Here is a 24,691-nt window from a genome sequence, read left to right as displayed (position 1 = left end):
AACTTGGCGATCACTACATAACACTGAGCCAACGGGTATTACGCTCCTGTGCTGCCCTATATGTACCCATGCATGAGCAACTTTAAGAATTAATTGAGATAGCATATAGTTTTCATATTTAACATGTAGTTTGGATATGAAGTACAAATAAACACTTAATTCCTCTTCTTATTCTCCTCTTGCAGATGTCTTTCGTTCAGCGGCAGAGGCGGGACCTAACGACATTCTTAAACTTTACAACCAGAAAGGAAACCTGGTCAACATCTCGCCGAAATTGGAAGAAAATACGCCGGACTCTAGATATAAACTAGATGTGGTAGCCGCTCACTGCGACGGTAGGAGTACGTGTGCCTGTCGTTCTTGCATTTATTTTTATCTACTTTCGCTTTTCCATTGTCTTTTTTTGCTGCTTTACAGTTACCAGTACTACTTCTACTACTACTACTACTACAACTATCATAACTCTGACTCCTGTACTACTACTACTACTACTACTACTACTACTGCTACTACTACTACTTACACCACCACTACTACTACTACTACTAACATCACTACTACTACTACTACTACTACTACTACTACTACTACTACTACTACTACTACTACCACTACTACTACTACTACTATTACTACTACTGTTACTTCTACTACTACTACTACTACTACTACTACTACTACTACTACTATTTCTACTACTGCTGCTGCTGCTACTACTACTACTACTACTACTACTACTACTACTACTACTACTACTACTACATGTACTCATACGACTACTACTACTACTGCTACTACTACTACTATGTCTATGTCTACTACCACCACTACTACTTCTAACACCACTGCTACTACTACTACTACTAACACTCCTACTACTACTACTTCTACTACTACTGTTACTTCTACTACTACTACTACTATTTCTACTACTACTACTGCTGCTGCTACTACTACTACTACTACTACTACTACTACTCCTACTACTACTACTACTACTACTACTACTGCTACTACTACTATGTCTACATCTACTACCACCACTACTACTTCTAACACCACTACTACTACTACTACTACTACTACTACTACTACTACTATAACTACCACTATTACTACTACTACTACTACTAATATTACTACAACTACTTCTACTACCACTACTACTACTTCTACTACTACTACTACAACTACTACTACTACTACTACTACTACTAACACCCCTGCTACTACCACTAGTACTATTACTACTACTACTTCTACTACTTCTACTACTTCTACTACTTCTACTACTTCTACTACCACTACATCAGTAAATTACACAACAGCAACCACTCCCCCATGTCTTGTTCAATTTTACTGTTGTTTCACATCTAACAAAGATCATTGTATTCATCCCAGCTGTTTACACCTTATTGTTGTTTATGTTCCTTGTGAAGTCTGTTTCTTAGCTGGTTAAAGCAATCAAAATGTAAGATTTTCTTATTTTTGTACAAATTTTTTAACTATTCATGTGCCAACATAGACTGTTGCATAATTCTCAAAAATTTGCATAATCCTGGAATAGATTTTTGTGAAAGACTTTTACATATTGTGCCAAAACTTTTTAAAGGAGAATTATGATCTTGTATGCAAAATTACAATTTAAAAAATTGGCAAAGTCTGATTTAGGTTCTGTGCGAGCCCATGCTTCATCAGTTCCATGGAATAAATTACCACAACCTCTTCAGGATATAGCAACTGTAAACTCATTCTTAAAACTCACTTGTTCAAAACCGCTTTTGATTTATTCAATATTTCCACATTTCATATCTATCATCCATCTATATTTCCTTAATGTTTATTTATGTCAACTCATTTTTTGATGTACTCTGTTTTAATCTTAGTTATATTGTTCATGTACTCTGTATTGCAATTTACATCTAATTATAGTTTACATTTTTTAATGCATATTCTCATTGCCTTGAGAATTTCTGTGAAATGGATATGGTGTTTTACAAAAAGTCATTATTTAACATGATATATTTTTAATAGTGCCCCAAGGACACACATTTTGGAACAAAAACAGAAATTAATGATATTTTTGTTACAACAAACATCACAATCTACTTACCAAATTTCCACTATGAGATTCACATAGATTTGATGATCTCATATTTCAAACATTCATATCTCTCTTATTATTGGTCCGATTTATTTCAAACTTTCGCCATTCGTTTCATCTTTATAATTGTCTGCTTTCATACAAATGAACTTATCACAATGGTTGGATTGCCCTTCAAGGAAACAAAATGGTCCCTGGAATTCAGTTTAGGTGAATGAGATGAATCAGTAGCCAATGGGTTAAACTCAAAGCTCTCTACCGGCCTTTCTCCTTCTCTCTCTTTACCAAGGAAAAATGTCAGTTGTATTAACTATACTTTTGTCTATTTTTGCCAACAGGAAGTGTAGCGGAGAAGCTGGGCTTTGATATACAAAAGATGGAATCAAGGTAAGATAGGAATAAAAGAAAGTATTAAAACTACTTGGAAAAAGTTTTTTGCATTGTATTAGAACCTGATTGCTACCCTAACTCTAACCCTATATTTGATAAATAAACCTGGAATACAATGGTCAATTGATAATGTTGTTGGAGCACCTTCTCATGATATTGGACTAGTTAATGTTTATGGTAGATTTCACTTTTTTTTTCCTTTTCTTTTCGTGTGATATCCATTAGGATATGTCACTGATATACAAGTAATAATCCTGTTTCATAAGCTTATCATACATTTACATGTAGTTTTAATGTGTGAGAAATTCACCAAGAGCAGAACATGCACAGATCGTCAACGATCGTATTTGAGGGAGTCGATACACTCGGAAAGCGAGCTTCATGGGTACATAGATCAGGCCAGCCGGTCGCAAACAAAGCTCATGTTTACCTCCGAAGAAAGGAAGGAGGTTACACAATCCAAGGGCGGCACACTCACAGAGAGATCCAGGATTCTCTAACGGTGTGGGATGGGGGGGGGGGGGCACAATTTTAAAAGGGCTAATATTATTAAGGTGACTTTTTAGGCCCAAACTTAAAAAAGACAGCACAAGATAACAATGGAGGAGGCCACTTATTATTTTTGTTAACTGCTTTAAGGTTTACCACACAATATGCCTTATTCATCAGAAGGGCATGGCACAACCCCCCCCCCCCCCCCCCACAAAAAAAAGGTTTTAATTTTTTAGGTGACTTTTAGGGGGTTCTTACATTGAAAGGAGGCAAAAGAACACAGTTGGGTGGGGGAAGGGACATATTTTTTTTTATTCTGTTCATAAAATTTGCCAGGTTGAGTTTTAAAAGAAGATACCCCCCCCCCTCCAGCCCTGTGCCTTCCTGATCTGCCTCTGAGCATGCTAAATTATGAGAGTATGCAAACGGGGCGTCGTCGCAACGAAACATTTCATTCCCGTCCTGTCCAGGGTTCCGTTAGCTAACATTTACCCGACACAGTTCCGTGTATCATCTTTCCACCACTCCACTAGTTTCCACTTCTCCCCGAGGACCTTTTCTTTATTCAGTTTTGAATGCCTGCTACCTTGAAAATTTTGTTATAAACAAAATGGAAACTCCAAGGGGCATGTTGGCTATTTATATATTTTCTTCAGTTCTTATTGAAATATGGTTAATGTGTTTTAACTTGATAACTTTGATCATGAAATGTCTGCAGTGGAAGATCAGGTATTAAAGTGACTCGGTAACATTGCCTCAGATTCTGAAACAAAATCCTGCATTTAGCTCATGCTACAATCATAATGATAAACCTTTAGGTCAGTCAGGAACCCCATGACTTTTACAAGCCGATTGCCTGTCTGATTATGAAAATATTTATGATTGGAAATCAAAATTTCCAAATTTGTTTTGCTCACGATTTTTTATAGCACTACAGTCTATTGGGGAAAATGAGTATGGTAAAACCGGTCACTGAAAGATTTGCACTTTTTTGAGGCACTTCATGATCAAGCGCAAATTGTTTAGGGCTTCAATATTACACCATAACACATAACACGTAGGGCCATGCATCTCAAATTTACATTGTTAAACGATCCTTTAAGAAAGCTTTTTAAGAGTTGCAGTGAAGTTGTTTTTAGATTGAATGAATAATGATAACAAAATTGATTATACTGCTTTTCATATGGTGGGTTCAAAATGAGTTCCTCTCAGCATCGCACCTGAAAGATATCATAATATGCAGATTGATTACAGCATGGTCAGCGAAACTGAAATATTTCATTCCAAATCCAGATAAGAGAGAACAGGACATTTAAAACTCAATGTTGCAACCCAGAAGGGCATGAATTCTGTGTCAAATATTTTTCTGGCTGTCTGAGAACAAAATCTATGGGTGCTCTGGCTTCATTCTAGATGTATTTGAATGTTCTTTCTTTTTACTTTCAATGTCTGAAATAAGTTAAGAGTATGAACCAGAATACACATTCTCTGGAAAGCTCCATTTGTAAAAACATTTTTTTTTTTATCTCTGTCGATCATAGGCCTATACAATAAAATTGAAACACTATTATATGATGAATCAATTGAAACTAATAGAGATTTGAACATGATTGGAATAACAAAGTAAATCTATTCAGAGGCAGCGTTCATTGACATTTTCATGGCTATCGATCTCACCATCTTGACAGTCAGTTTTGCAATTACTGCTTACGGGCATTGTTACGTCCGCAAAACCAAACATTGTGTAGATTTCCCAATGACGGAATTTAATTCTCGTTCAGGTCACGCATGATGAGGCGTAACCGAAGACATCGTGCACTTTGCGAGCTCGTGTAATTCGAAACAATTGTATGTCTTTCAAAGCTTGTAAAAACATATCAGCATGACAGTCACATACGCAAGAACATGCACGTGGGACTGCTGCTGACGCCCGCACGTTTCGTTGAGTCAGTAAAAGGCCCAACCATCACGAGCGGCTGTTTAGGAACGATGGCAAGGGAGTTGTCGAATGTCACTCAAGATCTGTTTAGATTTGTCAGGGGCAAACAAGGAAAGGTTATTTCTTGGGCGTGAGTCAGATGCAGAATTAAAATCCAGAAAATTATGGATTGAATAATTTTTTGTCTTCAGTAACATATGGAAACATAATGACAAAGCGAAGGGCCAGCTTTGATATATCTTATTTGTGATTTTTGTTTATGCAGGAATTTTGTTGTTGTTGTTTGTTTGAGAAGGGGGATTCATTATGGGTAATTGAGATAGAGAGAGAGAGAGAGAGAGAGAGAGAGAGAAAGAGAGAGAGAGAGAAATAGAGAGTGAGAGGGAATGAGAGAAATTTAATTTACCAGTGATGTTATGCATCTTATGTTCACCTATTATGCTCGCAAGGTTACAAGAGTCTTTAGTATGCAGTGCCTGCTTGACCGCATTGATTGTTCGTTCCAACTTGAATCCTTCTGCGACCCTCACTCTTTATTAAGCATCCAATCCACATGAGATGAAATAAAGAGGATTAAAGGCCCTTCTTTCAGGCTGGGTAAGGTTTATTAGAGATGTGGTGATTGTCGTTATTAATGAAAATCTCAGACGATCGGCCGTGACATTTGGAAGGTTGAATCTTACGAAAGGTTGATAAAGCCGGGAGATTACTCAAGCGTTTATTGCGAAACATCTCAACCAAGGTTGTCAAATATGCAATGGGTATTGCAAAAAATGCTGGTAGTATTAAACAAACGGTAGCTGTCTTGAATTCATGATGAATTAATTTAGAGAAAAACATGCTGTATTGAACCTCCTGTTTATTTGGAATTTATTCAAATTTCACAGTATTTATGATTCATTTGGAAGAGTTCAATGTCATCTTGTTGATATATCATACATTTTTTTATAGCAGCAGTTATACCTATACCGGGCTTTGATGCAAAATTGAATCAAAGTTCTATATTTTAAGTGGATGTACATGTATATATGGCCATTTTATGTGTTATTTAGAAATACATTTTGATGAAGCAAATATACATTAGCTAACAAAATCAGTACCGGTATGCATATATATCTTTAATCTACACAAAATTGTTGATTATTTCTTGGAAAGTCAGTATTTAGTTCCTATGCATCGTTTATTGGGAACCAGACAGGCGTTAATTCTGTGCTAACATATACATTTATGGGTTAACGCCCTTCTGTCTCCAAACAGATTACATGCAGTTAATAGAAGGGGGTTGTATATGGTACAGTTCATTTTATTCTACATACCACTTTATCTATACAATTCTCTGTTTGTTGCATTTTTTCACCCTCAGGTTGGAATTGTTAGAGAAGAAGGTGCTGATTGACGGGGGCGAGATCCCTACTGTCGTATACGAACTCCGCAATAAAGTAGAAGAATTCAGGGACAAACTTGAGGTAGGTCGTCTTCAAATTGGCAACAGGATTCAGAGCAATATCATTGTTTTCCCATAGAAAACATGTCTACTTAATATAAAGTTCAATTGCTATACAAATACATTACTGTGCTTAAAACAGAGTATCATATCATTTCCCAGGCTTTAGCCAAGCCACAAGGTGCTACAGCATTCAAGTAATGTCTTCATACCTGGGGGGGGGGGGGGTGTTTCATGAAGATGTGCGTAAAGTTATGCATGACTTTACGAACGACTTGTATATGAAAAGCCAAATGGGATGCTCACCCATCACTCCCATAAAAGGACTCGAACCACGAGTCATCGGATCCTCGGTCAAGTGACATAACCACTCGACCATAATTAACACCTCTAAGTAAAAATAATAACATTGCCAAGAGGAGAATCTGATCCATTAATTCTTGATCAAAACTCATCCATTTTTCCAATCGAGTTAATTCTCTCAGCTCAAGCATTCAAAATGATGCCCCAGATACAGGAGTGGTGCGTTGGGCCAGCGCTCTGCACTCTATCCACCCTCAGCTTCCTCCTTCCTTTCTCTCTCTTTCCCTAGGGTGTCCGAACCAGGCCACCAAGATTTATAACCTGTCAATGTGCTGCCAATTTCAATTTTTAAAATCAAAAGAAAAATAGAGAATAAAAAAATACCCTGGAGACTCACTGTTATCTGTATCTGCTATCTATCTCTCTCTCTTTCTCTCACCGTTACGAAGTCGATTTATCTAATCAAAATCAAAGCTATCGTAAGTGCTCTGTATTCGTTGCATATATATATATATATATGCCTGTTTGCACTTATGAGGTGCAAGGTGTATGAATACTGCATCACTCGTTGAAATTAAAATTCTTTAAGGATTGCATTATTGATGGGTTTTGCAGCGTTTTTGTCGCACAGCGTTTGGCAGAGTGATGGCGGAGTGATCGGATGTCAAAAATGAAGCAATTCCCTGGGCCCTATTTATCTTCGTCTGCGTCTAACCAGGGTTGTATAAAAAATCTCTGAATGATTTATGACGAAGCGTCTCTTATTACCAAGCGAATGCGGGCAAATTGGCAACGCAGGCACGAGTGAATTAGGGACAATCAAAATTGACGTTGTTACCTTTCTGCATGAATCAACTTATCAAATAAATTAGGAAATTTTAGCCCGAGGGTAGAAGCTTTTTTTCCTCCACGTTGCGTAAAGACAGGATGATGCAGATTCCTCATCGGGGCACTTGTCCCGATTTGGGGCAAGCGATTGAGCTATAGCTCCCAGGACAAGCATTTTAAAGTTTTTACAGGATTCATAGATATGTAGCATAAAGTGTATCCAGAGAAAGAGATTGGATGGGGGCCCATGGAAATACATGAGAGCAGAAAGCAATTAGCCCTTAAAGAGCAAACAAAAAGACATCTGATGAAAAAGTATATGACTAACAAAGATTACCCCAATATGGTCAAGTGGTAGGGACCAGGGCTCTTGCCACTGATGGGGGAAGGGGGTGGGGTATACCCCTTTCAGACACACACAGTTGAGTATCCTAAGAATATTGGTTTCATGTAGCACCTCCCCTCTTCAAAATCTCTCCTCTTCTCTGTTAAGAAATTCCCTCTATGATATTTTAATGGATATTCCTTTTAGTTATTCTTGTGTGATGATTTCACAATTATCATTATTCAGTTGCAGACCAATAAACTTTTGAGTCAGAAGAAGAAGAATAAATTTGGTTGCTAAACCTTGTTTGTTCCCTTTTATTAAACTGATTTCATAGTAAGACTTAATATCTCATGAAGATATGAGAAGTACCTGATATTGTTATTTGGGTTTTTTAATGCTTTCCAATTTTTCCAATCTATTTGTTCTCTTTAAATTTTCAGTTGTGGTAGCTTAGTAAGGACTTTATATATTCCTGTAACTTCTTGCAAAAGAGGCTTTTGCCAATTTATTCTGAATTTAATTTACAGGTTTCCAAGGATTATAGCCCCCTCCCCAGCTGATACTGCTATGGTTTGTGAATTATTTTGTTGTGGGGGATCCTCTCCCCATGGAAATTTTCACAAAGTTGATTTTGTAATTGTTTGTCTTGAAGAAAAAAATTGTTTATGAATTATTTCACAGGTGCAGGGAACTTCTTCACGTATAGTGATTGTTCAAAATAATTTGAAGTTGATTTGTATTTTTCTGCTGTTTTCACTGTTTGGTTTATAATGGGTGCACATTATTTTGGTTAGAATTGTTTGTGAATTATTGAAGTTGATTTCTATAATTTTTTGTTTTGACACTTTTAATTTAATGTTTATCATTATGTTTAACATTTCCGTTAATTACAGCTCACAACAATCCATTCATGTACATACATGTATATAACATTTCATTGATTAAACTGATTGATAAGCTATGGATAATGAGGATCAAATCAAATCAAAGTATTATAGTTTTTTTTTTCATGTCATTTGCTCAGAGCCAGAAAGATGTTAAGTCCTATTGTTAATTTTGGTTCAACATTGTAACATTTTTTTCTAAAATTTGTAAGAATTTGTTTACGCTCTTATTAGTTGAAGTATGCTGACTTCCCTGTAAACAGTAATATAACCAACAAATATATTCTACTTGTATGTTTTATATACATGCATTCAATGTTTATTTAGATGTGTGTTATGTATTCTTTGATAAGATTAATGGAATTGAATTGAATTTATTTTCTGCAGAGTGTGGAGCATCTAAGCTGGTTAGGTCTTACAAAGGAGTTCGTTGCCAGCTCTACAAACCATTTGCCTTTCTACAAACAAAAACTCAGGAAGACGCAGGAAGAGCAGAAAAGAGTCTGGGAGAAATTCAGCAAAATCTCGTGAGTGGCATTTCTTGTACCAAAGCACTGCATGTATTACACCTTGAGCCACTTTTATTACACCCTTAACACCCTTAACCATAGCACTGCATATATAACCCCATAGCACCACACCTATTACCCCTATACCACAACCATTACCTCTTTAACAGTGCAACTATTACCCCTATAGTACCACAAATATTACATCCATAGCACCACAACTATTAATTACCCCCATAGCACCACAACTATTAACCCCATAGCACCACAACTCTTACCCCTATAATACCCTAAATATTACCCCTATACCACCACAACTATTACCCCCATAGCACCACAACTATTAACCCCATAGCACCACATATATTACTATACCCCATAGCCCCACAGTTTTTCACCCACAGCACCACAACTAACAACTTTTACCCCTATAGCACCACAACTATTACTCCTATAGCATCACAACAATCACCCCATAGCACTACAACTATGACCCCCATTGCACTGAATTCATGACCCCTATAGCACCACAACTATTACCTCTCTAGCACTGCATCTGTTACCCCCTATCACTGCATCTGTTCCCCAATAGCATTTTATCTTTTACTCATAGCTTTGCTACTTAAATACTTTGTTACATTTTCATTGGATATTGTCTGCTGAGAGTCAGAGAAACATGCAAATTAAATTTTGAATTAACATCCTTCTGGCTCTGAGCAGACAGTATCATATTGTTTTCCCTACATATATACCATTGCCTTCACACAAGTTCCTATGCACTTTCACATCATTCCTTATGTACCTATTCACATATTACTCTTTAAATATCCTATACACTTCATGCACCTTCATGTATACCATTCTCATACCCTTGCATCAATCCCAATGCATTTCACATAGTTTCTTATGCACTTTCTGTCATTGTATATGCTTTACCACATGTATACTTGCCTTCACATACGTTCTTATGCACTTCACACACGTTCTTATGCACTTCACACCATTCTTTATGTACCTATTTACATAAAACCTTATACTCTTCAAGTATCCTATACACTTCATGCACCTTCATGTATACCCTTCTCATACCCTTGCATCAATCCCTATGCATTCCACATAGATTCTTATGCACTTTATGTCATTGTATATGCTTTACCACACTTCCTATATACTCTAAACCACTGTTTGTAATTGTACTCAATCCTTATACAAATCGGGTAGCATTCCTATCAATTCTTTTAATATGATGAACCCTTTGTATCATTATGTTACCTAACCTCATTTTACCTTATTTCAATTATCTCTAATTTCAGAAGTTCATTGCATCATTTCTTATACATTTCTGTAAAAAGAGCATCTTTTACCACTTTTTGTTGTTGTATATGATTAGCCACTTCAGGTATCAACAGATACGTTGTTGACAGCTGGTCACATCAGCACCCCCTGTGAGGAGAGTCCCTAGTAGGCCAATCACATTGGTTCACTACTCCATCTCTCAAACAATTCTTTTGTACTCATGGATAAATCTTCTTCTTTTTCTTCTTCTTTTTTTTTTTTTTTTTTTTTTTCTTTATCATCAATCATCATCATCTTCATCATCATCATCATCTTCTTCTTCGTCGTCACATTCTTCTTCTTTTTCTTCTTCTTTTTTTTTCTTCATCATCATCATCTTCATCATCATCATCTTCTTCTTCGTCGTCATCTTCTTCTTCTTCTTCTTTTTCTTCTTTTTTTTCTTCATCATCATCATCTTCATCATCTTCTTCTTTGTCGTCATCTTCTTCTTCTTCTTTTTCTTCTTCTTTTTTTTTTCTTCATCATCATCATCTTCATTATCATCATCATCATCTTCTTCTTCGTCGTCATCTTCTTCTTCTTTTTCTTCTTCTTTTTTTTTCTTCATCATCATCATCATCATCATCTTCATCATCATCATCATCTTCTTCTTTGTCGTCATCTTCTTCTTTGTCGTCTTCTTCTTCTTCTTTTTCTTTTTCTTTTTCTTGTTCTTATTATTCATCATCATCATCATCTTCGTCCTTTCATCTTTTTTATCTTCTTCTTTTTCTTCTTCTGCATTGTCATCACTTTCTTCTTCTTTTGCCTCACCACTACAACACACATTTCTGAATAGCATTTTTTAAATTTGAAATTTGGTGTAAAATTCAAGAGAGGCAATATTATTTAAAATCTAGAAGCATCTATCCTGTACCTGGCAATCAAAAGAAAAAAAGAGAGAGAAAGAAAGAGATATCTGTGGACAGGAAACAGGATGCAACGTTGAATTGTCAAATATCCTCGCTTGACAGAGCATTGTGGGTAATTGAGTCAGTCATGGATACGCAGTTGCAATCAGACTGTAAGCTAACGCACCGGAGTAACAGACCGCGGCTTTATCGTTCAAGGTAGCAATATTATTCCAAGGCACGTCCATCGGTCCCTCTATCAGGGGGGAATTGCGAACGAGTTGTCACTAGGAGGAGAAACAATTTCACGCTTGCCAAATAGAGCTTGGTTTGCAAGCAAACGGCTCTCCCTGAATTAAAAAGATGATGTTAGCTTAGATACAATGTATGTTCATCTGCTGTCATTGATTTGTGTATGTTGTAGAATGACATCATATGAATGGCTTTCCGAATGGCTTTCTGCAGACAGTATGTAATCAAGTATCTACGACTTAGAGCCAGAAGGGCATTAATGCTATTAAAGGATAGGAAATAATGCCTTTCTGGCTTTCGAATGCCTATGATTACAATTGTCTTCTACAAGCCATAAGGGTGTTACACTATGAACATGACTGCCAAAGAAAGAGGACAAAATATACAGTTCCTCAGGTAGACAAAGGAACATCCCTTCACTGCTATTATGTAAAAATGTGTAGAACCGGTGTCACATGCATATTCACCTTTTTACATAATAGCAGTGAAGGGATGTTCCTTTGTCTACCTGAGGAACTGTTTATTTTGTCCGCTTTCTTTGTCCATCATATTCATAGTGTTAGCTTAATTCAATCCGTATGAAGTTAATGCCTTTCTGGCTTTCAAAACAGGATTACCTGTTAACTAAAGTTATGATCTGCAGGGCTTCAATACGTCTGTTTGAAGTCAAAAGGGTGTTAACCCTGTGTAAAAGTATAGGAAGCCTCCTGGCTCTAAACAGACAAACAGTTGTCTTGTTGTTTGGTTTTAAGCACATTAACCCATATCATCCAGTGTTGAGTTCAAGCCAATATTCAGCTCTGGCATGGGAAATACAGTTCCAGTGAAACTGATTTGAATAATGGTCTTGAATAGTCTTATCATGAATTAGAGGGATATTTGAACCAGTGTGCTATTCATTTACATTTCCAAAGAGAAGGAAAGTTTTACAGTAGACAAAATTGCCACATCATAGAATAGAGAGGAACACAAAAATCGAGAGAAATGGAAATGAAATTTGAATTTGAATTTAAAGAGAAGTATACATGAACAAACCTAGCACAGGTTTAAGCTCGAGTTGATTTTCTTCCTTTCATTTACTGAGGTGAGTCATCGATACAATAACTTGTCTGATTGGGAGAGTTGTGTTTTTCTTTTCCCCAAAATTTAGCAGGCACTTGCAGCTGACTGACGATATCAGGGAGTACCTGAGGCAACCCACGTTTGATAACTGGCAGTGGGAGGATGCGGAGATGATGCTCTTACTCCAACAGATGTACATAGACTTGGACTTCATCGCAAAGTTTAACATTGAGGTACTGCTTCAGACTTGCCTCTGCAGGGGACCTACGTGTAGCTTACCAAATGTTGTTCTCCCTGTCTTCACACTTTCAGTTTTAGATATGAAATCTTTAAAGAAATTTGGCAAAATTGTATTCTGGATAGAGGTATAATATAATAAGGGTTCCAACTGTTCTGAAAATCATGGAAAAACCTGGAGAATGAGTCACTTTTTTGTTTATATGTGGAAAAGTTCAGAATATCAGGGAGTTTTACTGTGCCAGAAAGTAAGTAGGTCAGTCTCTTATAAATATGATTGTGTCCAAACATTTTGATCTACTGAATGATTGGCTTTTGTGAATAAAATGCCTCCTTTGATGATCCTGGAATTTCTAAATAACATCATAGAAAAAAATCATTAAATTTTCTCTCATGAAATGTTCGGAACCCTGCATAGTGTTCTTCTGTAGAGTAGGTTGGTGTCAAAATGTTCCCTCAAAAAATATCACCTTTGAGATCTTGACTGCTGCTATCAAAATGAATGATGATTGATTGAGATGTTTCATTTTCCATTGTCTAACCTTTGTGTCTGTTTATTCTCTTCAGATGCCCATTCTTCAGAACTTTCTCTTTGAGGTCTTCAGGCATTACAACAACGTACCATTCCACAACTTCAAGCATTGCTTCTGTGTTTCACAAATGGTAAGCTTTCAAAACCAGTCCAAACTAGTTCTCTATAAAGTTGTGTGGCTTTGATGTATTGCATCATCTGGAGTATTATTTCAAAACAGTCAAATTCTGTTGAATTCCATTAATCTTGTCTAATTAATATACATGTGTATTGCCATCCATATTTATCCAGTACAATCCAGATTAAATCGCTTTCAACTAGTTCAAACTGATCCTCTGCTAATTTAAATTATATTGTGTATTTCTTGTTTGTTGTAGACATGTGTCATATCACCTGAATAGTTAGTTTATTCAGGAAAATCTAGTTTAAACCAGCCCAAACCAGTTCAAACTGTTTTTCTCCACATTAATGATACTATGTGTTTTTGTTTGTATTAGATGTATGGCATCATCTGGAGGGTAGACCTTCCCAAGCTCATAGGCCATCAGGAATGTTTGGTGATGATCACCTCAGCGATATGTCATGACCTGGATCATCCTGGCTATAACAATGCCTACCAGGTAAGCACCCATCCAGACACGTACCCCTGCCCCTTTGCTCTCCTTGCCCTCCCCCTCCCTCTCCCTCTCCCTCTCCCTCTCCCCCTCTTCCCCTCCCTCTCCCTCTCCCCCTCCCCCTCCCTCTCCCTCTCCCTCTCCCTCTCCCTCTCTCTCTCTCTCTCTCTCTCTCTCTCTCTCTCTCTCTCTCTCTCTCTCTGTTTCTTTTCTCTGTCTGATTCTTTTTCTCTGGATCGTCCTGGGTACAACAATGCCTATCATGTAAACCTCCCTCCAGGCCCTTACCCCCTGCCCTTCTCTCAGTCTCCCTCTTTTTCACTTTCTCCATCTCTGTCTCCTTCCCTCTCTCTCTTTGTCTGCTCCTGTCTCTTTTCCACTTTCTCTGTCTGTCTCTCTCTGTCTTTCTCTCTTTGTCTGCCCCTGTCTCTGTGCCTCTTTCTCTGGATCATCCTGGTCAAAACAATGCCCAACAGGTAAGCCCTCATCCAGATATGTATCCCTTCTCAATATCTCTCTCTTTTTCTCTGTATTTCTTTTCCTTTCTCTGTCTCTCTTTCCCTTTCCCTGGATCATCCGGGCTAAAAACTGGCCTTCCAGGTAAGATTCCCTCCGGACATATAACCTTGCCCCTCGCTGTCTCTCTCTCTGTATCATTCTTCCTCTTTCTCTCTCTCTGTTTCTTTTTCTCAGGCTATCTTTCTCTGGATCAACCAGGGTATAACAACGTCTATCATGTCAATCTTTGTTCAGGCCGTTCCCCTTACCCTCCCCCCTCTCAATCTCTCCTCTTTTATTTACTCCCCCAGTTTCTGTCTCTCCCAATCATTTAATTAATCCTGAATATTGGTTATTCCAACCTGTTTGAGATAAAGAACCACATAACACTTTCTTGAGAATATTTGAAATTGGGTGTATATATATTCATCATCATATCAAAATGTGCACCCCTTTCATATGATAGATAGATACAATGAAGAAAGGCATCATTTTTTGTTTGTTTACAGTGTACTGTATAATTCTTTCTAAATATCATCTTTTGCCTGTACAGAACACTTAAAATAGCAAGAGAAAAGACTTGCCAGTAGGACAGAAAGTTCCACTCTTTTCATTTATAAAAAAACATCAGCCTGCAAGCATTACCAATAATTGAAGAGAGTGCATGAGCTCACATGCAATTATGTTGAGTAATTCTGTTGGGGAGACAGGGTGAGAAGGGACTGTACAATCCCCTAATGGATTACGTTTGTATTAAATTGATTAATTTTGCATCATTTTCATCAAATTAAATCTATGTTTGCATGAATTAGACAGCCTCGAGCAAAACAATGCCGTTGGTTTGCGGACCGTGGTGAGGTAGGTGCCAATTTGGCGTGATGATCAAAGCAGCACGTTGGAAGCTGATGAAAAATTGATTATCTTGATCTTCAGAGCATGGATAAAGTCATTAGCCTAATAGCTTGATAGGTTTTTTGTAAAGGTTATGTGGGGAAGGTTCGTGATGCAGAATGGTGTTGAATGCATCAGATCGCCGCTTGTTTTTATGATGACAGTTGGTTGGTTGGTGTTGATGACTTAATTAATAGACCATTGACCGTTGAAGTGTCAGTGTTGGAAGTTGCAACTGCCGCCTATGATAAGTACTCAACATGTTGTGGTCTAGTTAGAAGAGTTTGGGGGTGTTTCACAAAGATCATAAATCAAACTTAACCTTAAGTATGACTTAAAAATGATGGAGAGCCATTTGTAGCCTTAAAGTAAAATATATTCAAAAGCGAAAATTCTAGTATTTTAGACTTTTTATAAATTCCACATCAAGAACATGAAATCTCCTCGATAATAGAAAATATGAATGATTTGAATCAACATTCTATGCCTTTTAGAATAATTTGTACAAACAAAATTCTTAGAAGCTAATGGCTTTCCATAATTGTTAATTCCAACTTAGAGATAAGTTCAACCAAGGATCTTTGTGAAACACCCACCAGGTCCTTCTTCCATTAATTCAAAACAGGGTGTTCATGGGTTATGGTAGTAGATCAAAGGAAGATTTTTTTTCAAGTTTGCATGAATTACATTTTATTTGTGTAACCTTTGCCTACAGAAACTTTGTCGCTCCTATTTTATGGTTTAGGAAGAATCATTTCAGTAATCAAAGTTTTAAATATAAGTCTGAAAAACCTATTAAAGAAGCCCATGTTAATTTGTTTCCTGATGAAAATGAAACTGTCTCCAAAGGGTAGACAGAAAGGATACCATCAATGTGATGATAAAAATGCATACCGGGTAACTCAAAAATTTCCATGAGACTAAAAAAACAAAATTGCCTAAAAAAAAACTTGAGCATTGACAACTTTCTTTTTCAACAATTACCTGTTGCATTACTTTTACAAGCTTGGGTTTACATAGTTCCATCAGGTACAACAAATTGCTCCTTTGCTACAGAATTATGAACAGAATTGCTTGAAATGTAGTTAATCACTCCACCATAAACATTAAGATACAAGTATAAAAAGAACATGAACATTTGTTCCGAAAAAAGGTCTCCCGACATCGTAGTTGTGATACATTAATATTGATGTCAGAACACCGTAAGGCAGGTTATAGATCCTGAAGGGCATTGGTAATGCATTCTGTTGTCACCCAAGGCAACATCCTGTTGTGGAATCGCATTCCATAAATTACCTTGAAATATGATTAAGTTTACATGATTAAAGGTAATGCAAAGTTTTGGGGAATTTTGAAAATTGGATTGATAGTACTTCTTTAAAATGTTGATATATTTGGATGCCCCTGTGGATGTATTATAAGCACTAGAAAATTTAGCCCCTAAAACACTTCTGTTTTCGAGAAATTGAATTTAAACAAATTAAAATATTTAAAGTAGCGCCTTAGGCCATTCAATGGAAGCTGCGACCATGAAAATCTCCGAATATGCAGTTCTGATATACAATTTCCAAAGGGGAATAACAAATCGGTCGATTGTAGTAAAAAAAAAAAAAAAGATTGTTTTAGAGCTAAAGTAATATCAGTCTTGAGAGGGCGCTATACAATATAAAGAGTTATATTTCATCACTTGAAACTCTATCTCAACTGCGACAATGATCATTGAATATTGTAAAATCGGATATGCTTCTAATATGTTCATTTGAACCAAATTCATGACCCCATACCAAAACTTTGTAATACCTTTAAGTCTCCATACAGACAGATATATATATATATATATATATATATATATATACATAAATAACACATTAAAACAATCACTGAAGGCCATACTGGGTAATTAATTGTTCAGGAATGCCTTTATATTTCCTGGTATCTTTTTCTAGCTCATAGGTTGATTGCAACACTTTTTCAAAACATCTTTGTTATATGGCTTTCTACTGCGCTCTTGCAGTGCCAGGCTTTTATGTTCTCCTCCCAGTTGGTTCTCGGCTTCTCTTTTGGTCTAGAACTAGACCAGGGCCCCATTCTACAAAACCTTTTTTCAATGACAAATTACAAAAATCAGTGACAAATCTGCTGGTAACCAATAAGAAGCAAGGATTTGACTGGCTTTAAAAAAAAACTGTCATTTGACACTGATGACAAGTTTTGTGAAATGGGGCCCAGATTTATACTATACCAGGGGGCAGTTTCACAAAGATCTTAAGTTGAACTTAACAATTATGGAAAGCCGTTAGTGTCTATACAAATATTTTAAAAGGCATAAAATGTCGATTCAAATCATTCATATTTTCTATTATCAAGGAGATTTCATGTTCTTGATGTGGAATTTATAAAAAGTCTAAAATACTTGAATTTTCACTTTTGAAATTTTATTTTAAGGTTACGAATGGCTCTCCATATTTTTTAACTCCAACTTAGAGTTATGTTCGACTTAGGATCTTTGTGAAACACCTCCCCCCAGATCTTCAAATCTGCAGCATGTGGTTTGCAAATACGTTCACATGTACATGTGCTTTCCACTCCTCTCGAACGGTTATCTAGATTAACGATGCAACTAAACTATACATCCTCATTCATCTCTATTAAAATTGTAATGAACACTGTCATTTTAAACATTATCAACCTTGGCAACATGAAGACCGCCCTGGAAGGAAGGTAACATTTTAATTTCCTTTTTTCTGTTCAGGTGAACGCTGGGACTGAACTGGCGCTGAGGTACAACGACATCTCACCGCTAGAGAACCATCACTGCTCGGTGGCTTTCAAGATTCTGGAGAAGGTGAGGTGTTTCACAAAATTTGTCATCAGTGACAAATGACAGTTTTTGTTATAAGCTACTGAAATCCTTGCTTCTGATTGATTATCAACAGACTTGTCACTGATATTTGTCATTTGTCATTGAAAAAAGGCGTTGTGAAATGGGTCCCCGAGCCAAACTTTAAAGACGAATGGCAAAGAAAATGATATTTTGCAGGGTTAACATAGGAAGGGAGTTTGGGTAGAAGGATTGGGAAGATGGAATTAATATAGATAAGTTTGGGAAATGATAGAAAAGATGGTGATTTTAAAAAGGAGCCCAATTGTAGTAATATTCTAAAGATCCTACATGTATCAAAGATGTTCTCATTTAGTACGACCAATGTAAAGAAATCTTCTCTGACAAAGGGCTTTCATGATTTTGGAAAAGTTAAGGATCTGTAAATGCAGTTCTTTTTCAGTTTGAATTCACCATCATTTTTGAAATTATGGAAAATTTGCTTTCCACCAGTGTTAGATTGATACATATCAGTTGCCCACTAAATAGCAACCCCCCCCCCCCCCATCCAATGGTGGTTATTTTAAGATTTTTTACCAGTTTCTCTTGTTCCTTCCTCCTCTTAGCCTCACCACAACATTCTTAACTGTACCCAACGTCTGTAAATTGTTAAAATTGTAGAAAATTTGCTTTCCACCAGCATAAGTTTGACACATATTTGTCGCTTCCTAACGGTGGTCATTGTCAGATGTTTTACCCGCTTCTCTCGTTCGTTTCTTCCTCCTCTTAGCCTCACTGCAACATCTTCAAGAACCTGAGTCCTGAGATCTTCAAGCAGGTACGGGAAGGCATCATTCGGTGTATCCTAGCAACAGACATGGCCAAGCACAACGAGATTCTCAATGGCTTCAAGGACATCATATCAACCTTTGATTTCAGCAATAAAGTGCACAAAGATCTAGTAAGTTCCCTCAGCATTCATTATAATGTTAATCATGATAATCTGTACTCATAAAAACACACTAAAACAACGTCTCGATTCCTTCAAAGATATTTTTCTAAAGCCTCGGTCACAAATGCCATTACGAACTGCTATGAACGTCGTACGAACGATTTTCAGACAATGGAAAAACGAAGATTCCTACGAAATTATCGTTCGTACTTTGTGACCGTAACACTACCTACATGTATGTTTTCAGCAATAATTCGCTCTCATTTAATACATTAAAACAACGTCTCTGTTCCTTCAAAGACATTCTACCAACCTTAATTTCAGCAATAAAGTGCACAAAGATCTAGTAAGTATCTGTAATGATGATCATGCTGATGATATGTTCTTGTATAATGCACTGTCACAAAAAGGTGACATCAAATTATACAATTATATCTTTCTCCACTTCACAATACAACATAGTAACAGTATTAATACAAAACAAAATAATACAATTCCTTTGATCAACCATTTGTAGGTTTTAATCAGAAAATCACCCCTTCATAAGCGAGCCCCCTGCTCATGCGCATAATTAACATTGACATACTTGAATATGTATAAGGTTCTTAACATGCACGAAAAACAACATCTCTGCTCCTTCAAATGTATTCTACCAACCTCGGAATTTGGCAATAAAAAGTACAAGGATCTAGTAAGATCTAAGCTGTCATGATAATTATAATTGTGATAATCTTAATAATAATAATGATATGCCTATGCCGTATAGCGCATGTCACAAATATGTCCCTATGCGCCGTGATCGAGAGAAGGAAAGAAAATTAGAATAGAGAAAAGTGAGATATGTTCAGCATACTTCCTTAAGTTACATTTATACATCTTATAAAACAGAGCTCAGTGAATGTACACAGGACCTTTTTGTGAGCAGTTGCCATTCATGTACATGTAAACAAACCAGGGGAGGTTTTTTGTGGCGGTTTACAGTGTCGCATCTGAACGATCCTGTAATGGTCAACTTGTTTAATGGAACCTCGTGCTATCTCAAAGGCAGATGGCTGTCGTCGCCTAATTGAATTTGATTGTGGACTCTGTGTAAACGGTTGCCAGGCAACGATACGCTGACCAGTGCCATACTGCACAATATCAACACTGCATATCACAGCAATATTGATTAATTATTATTAGGACGGGGGAAATGGTCAACTAGCAATTCATATTAAAGTTATTTATATACACTATTATTTTATTGTTTTAATTGCATTTTTGTTCACCTGTCAGATAAACTTTTATTTTGATAAAAAAACTCATTTCCATAGACTTACAATAGAGGTTTCTTGGCCTTTGTATTCTACAGGTTAAAATTAATAAATGCTTAACAATTTCTTGTAGAAAAGCCATGGAGGATATCTGTTTATAGCAATGCGGCCTAGTTATAACATGGAATTTTATTTGTAATAACGATATTTAAGAAAAGGGTACAAATAGTGAAAGCCTAATCAAACATATACTGAGTACATTTGCTTCAAATTGATTTGCTCTTGTTTTTTCACATCAGGTTGAAGTATTACTACTTGTTTATGTAGACTTAGATCATTGATGCATGATCAAATTCTTAGGTTCTATTTAAGCCTTTTAGGCAAATTTTATTTCGCTCTTGTAGAATAAATCTACATTTTACATACTGGTGTCAATGGTTTAACCTCCTGTGTAACCTTTCACCTTTGGCATTTGACCTTTAGCTGACCAAAATCTGCATCAAGGTAGCGGACATCTCAAACGAGGCGAGGCCGATGGATGTTGCTGAGCCCTGGATTGACTGTTTGCTCCAAGAGTTCTTCAACCAGGTGAGTGTATGTCTTGACTGTTATCTGCATCATTTAAGCAAATAATGGATTGAAAATAAATCAAGTTGTGTAGGTTTTCCTTGTTTTGTTTTTATGATCTTGAATTAACTTGCCAATTTTAATATTCTGTTGAATATCAGCTCCTACTATGCTGGGGGTGGCTGCCCCAGATTGGGAGCATTGAACAGTGTATTTTGAGTAAGAATGGTTACATTTTGCTTCTTGCAACAGACTACTAAAGGTCTAATTTATTGCGAAGTTTTATATTTGGGGAAGACATTTCATGTAAAATGAATCAAGTCAAGATATCACTCTTGAAGTTCCATTTTGAAAATTGTCCAAATCCTGGGTATTGTTTCACGCAAAAAGTACAAGTTTGTCAACATGTCATTAAATCGCATGTTTATTTTAATGTACATGTTCAAATGGGATGTCTGCAAACTTGTACAGGTGTACTTGTGACGATTTTATGAAACGCTGCACTGGATGAAAGTTTGTTGGATGTTAAATACAGGATGTATTTTATATGTTTGATATCAGTGTTTGAATTGTAAAGAAACTATTTCAAATGAAATTGATATCAAAGTGACCTATTTTGTAGATGTGAAGTGGTCTAGTGGATAAGTCGTCGGACTGTCGATCACAGGGTCTGCGCATCGAGTCACGCTACGGCACTAATATCCTTTGGCAAGACATTAATTTACATTTGCCACTCTCCACACAGGTGTTGAATGGGTACCGGTAGAAAGGAATTCCTTGAACGCTGTGAACACCGAAACCGGAAGCCTAGCAGAGCCAGGTGATATTCAGAGCACCTTGAGCATGTTGCATGATGGATATGTGCGCTATATAAATATCTGATATTATAATTATTATTATTTTTGTTTTGCTTCAGAGTGACATGGAGAAGTTGGAGGGGTTACCGGTCGCCCCCTTCATGGACCGAGAGAAGGTCACCAAGCACACCTCCCAGACCGGATTCATCCGGTTCGTTCTCTTACCCCTCTTTGAGTCGTTGGGATTACTCTTCCCAAAGCTGGATGTAAGTTAAAATTTTTACTTAAAGAGAAGGTTGAGTTCTAGGAAAAGGTGAAAAATAATTTGTGAGCGTTATCATTGTTATAATGCATGGAAAGTATGGAAGAACATCAGAGAAAAAATGTTCCCTGAAAAGCATGGCTCTTCAAATGCCGTCATGTTCTAAATATGACAAGTAACAGTTTAAAAATGAGGCCCGATTTTTATGCCACATGTTTGTGAAGTCCCATATACATCTTCCTGTGTAATGTGCTTGTTACTTTTCTAAGACTGGGCCAAATTTCTTATCATTTTGATGACTCCAGAACCTTGCAGTACACACCAATACATCTAGATGATCAAGCTTTACTGATTGATTCTTTCACAATGATATCGCATGACCAGAACTCATCTTTACCTTTAAGGCTTTTCCATACCCCAGTAGGATGGGACTGAGACCAGACAGACTTTAAGAAATTACGATATCCTAAATGGGTTGGACTTGAAGTCGGTTTGGCAGTGCGACTGAGGAAAAGGGACTGGGATACGGATGGTATGAAGGGGGTTTCAAAGAGAGTAGAGAGAGATAGATAGAGATAGAGAGGGAGGGAGGGAGGGAGGGAGGGAGGGAGGGAGGGAGGGAGGGAGGGAGGGAGGGAGGGAGGGAGGGAGGGAGGGAGGGAGGGAGGGAGGGAAGGAAGGAAGGAAGGAAGGAAGAAAGAAAGAAAGAAAGAAAGAAAGAAAGAAAGAAAGAAAGAAAGAAAGAAAGAAAGAAAGAAAGAAGTGGGAGGGAGGGAAAAGGAGAGAGAGAGAGAGAGAATATGAGCTAAATTATGGATATAAAAAACGAAAGAGAGAGAGACTGGAAAGAGAGAAGGGGTAGAAGAGAGAATACATAATATAAGTCATGTACATGTCGATATATATAAACATGCACATTAAAGAGATGGAGAGAGAGCGAGGAAGAGTTATGTCTCATGACTGTACATCTTTGCTTTCACATCTTGTGTACTACGAAACCAGTGTAGCCGTAAACGTCTCACTTGTGCATTTTCCCATCCATATCCCTAGGAACACATAATCGAGCCCGTCAGGACGGCGCTCAAGTACTACTCCGAGATGGCCCAAGCGCTGGAGGAGGAGAAGAAGAGAACAAACGAGAGGAAAGACTCGCTCACCAACGGCAGCAACACCGTCACAAAAAAGAACATTGAAGCCAACTCGACCACGTCTTCATCGTCGAGCTCGCTAAGCCACAATGGGAAGAGGCCCGGCAGTGGGAAAGGGGCTCCTAATAACCCCCACGTGAGCGCAGTCAAGGACAAGAAGTTTGTCTCAAAGTCGCCGTCGCCATCGAGTTCAGCGACCAAGTCGACGACGAAGACCAAATGACGGTGGTGTTTCCTCTGCGGGAGCAAAGACCAATAGACTCACTGCTGCAACGTACACTGCACTCAATCGACGGAACAAACAGGGACTTCACTCTCTCTCTCTCTATCCATTTCTCTTTTGTTATTTCTACGTCTCTCATATAACATGCAAACATGCAATGCATATTCAGCTCTTTTGTGGATTTTTTATGGTATTTTGCAAAAGAGCTCAAGAATTATCTTGCCATTCTCGTGCATTATGGGTATCAGAAATGCTTCATTTATAATGTTTGCATTTTTGGGGTGCATGTGATAATCAACTTCTTGGTTTTCGGTCTGTTTTTCAAGGACACCATAAGGATATCTGTCTATTTCCAAGCAGCCAAAAATAGTCTCTTTAGCCCATACTCTATTGAAGTTGAAACCCCGACATAAAAATCGGGTTTGCCAAAAGAAATTTCATTTGTAAATCGGATTTCAGACTCGTGCGGTTTTTACTGAATTTGCAGAACATGGACCTTTGGGGTTTTCGTATTGCCCATTGGACCGTATTCCACTAAGGTTTCTAAGATAGTTCAGCACATTTTGGGGGCTCATGAAGATGTGGCGGGAATTCAAATTGCAAAATTGTTGGAAAATTATTATTTTACTTCATGGAGGCAGAACTATAATCATAGAATCATGTGTGTGGAGGTGTCGCGGTACATGGTTCGTTCAAGGGTTGAAGGTTTGAATCTCAACCTTGCACAAACATCCTTTGGCATGAAAGTAATCCACTTTTACCACTCTCCTCCCAGGTGTAAATGGGTTCCTGGCAATTGCGGGTGGTAATACGGAATAGCACTGAAGCTGATGAACCTTCCATGGGTAAACAAAATTATGATTATTATCATCAATAGAGCTAGTTGATTCATATGTGTAGGTTTATGAACATAATTACGCTAAATATATCACAATTGTTTATCGATATAAGTCAGATTATAGTTTTAGATGAACTGATATCAATATGTGACCCGGCACCACAAAACCAACAAAAAGTCGCAACCAGCGATTCTCCGTAATCAGCTAAAATGTCAATTTAGGTGAAAAAAATAGATTTTTGTTTTTTTGCATTTTCTGAAAGAGTGGTCTTTTCTGTACCTAGTATCAAAATTTGGAAGTCTAAAACATAGTAGAAGATGTGTTTTAAACGGT

General features: G+C 37.2%; 1 protein-coding gene across 1 annotated transcript; it reads left to right on the top strand.

Annotated features, from left to right (window-relative positions):
- Positions 1–172: 172 nt before the first annotated feature.
- LOC590245 (high affinity cGMP-specific 3',5'-cyclic phosphodiesterase 9A) lies at positions 173–23,860 on the top strand (the record flags this gene model as incomplete). The annotated part of the gene is made up of 12 exons (XM_030987357.1): positions 173–341; positions 2,443–2,491; positions 6,289–6,391; positions 9,100–9,239; positions 12,816–12,957; positions 13,529–13,624; positions 13,991–14,113; positions 18,249–18,341; positions 19,108–19,278; positions 21,006–21,110; positions 22,006–22,152; positions 23,199–23,860. Coding segments are annotated over 12 exons (1,659 nt in total), but the record flags the coding sequence as incomplete, so codon positions are not given.
- Positions 23,861–24,691: the final 831 nt, after the last annotated feature.

This window comes from Strongylocentrotus purpuratus, unplaced genomic scaffold (genome assembly GCF_000002235.5).
Source record: "Strongylocentrotus purpuratus isolate Spur 01 unplaced genomic scaffold, Spur_5.0 spur5_scaffold_16, whole genome shotgun sequence".
NCBI classification, from domain to species: domain Eukaryota; kingdom Metazoa; phylum Echinodermata; class Echinoidea; order Camarodonta; family Strongylocentrotidae; genus Strongylocentrotus; species Strongylocentrotus purpuratus.
Note: the sequence above shows the minus strand (reverse complement) of the source record. Positions and strands in the feature narration are given on the sequence as shown.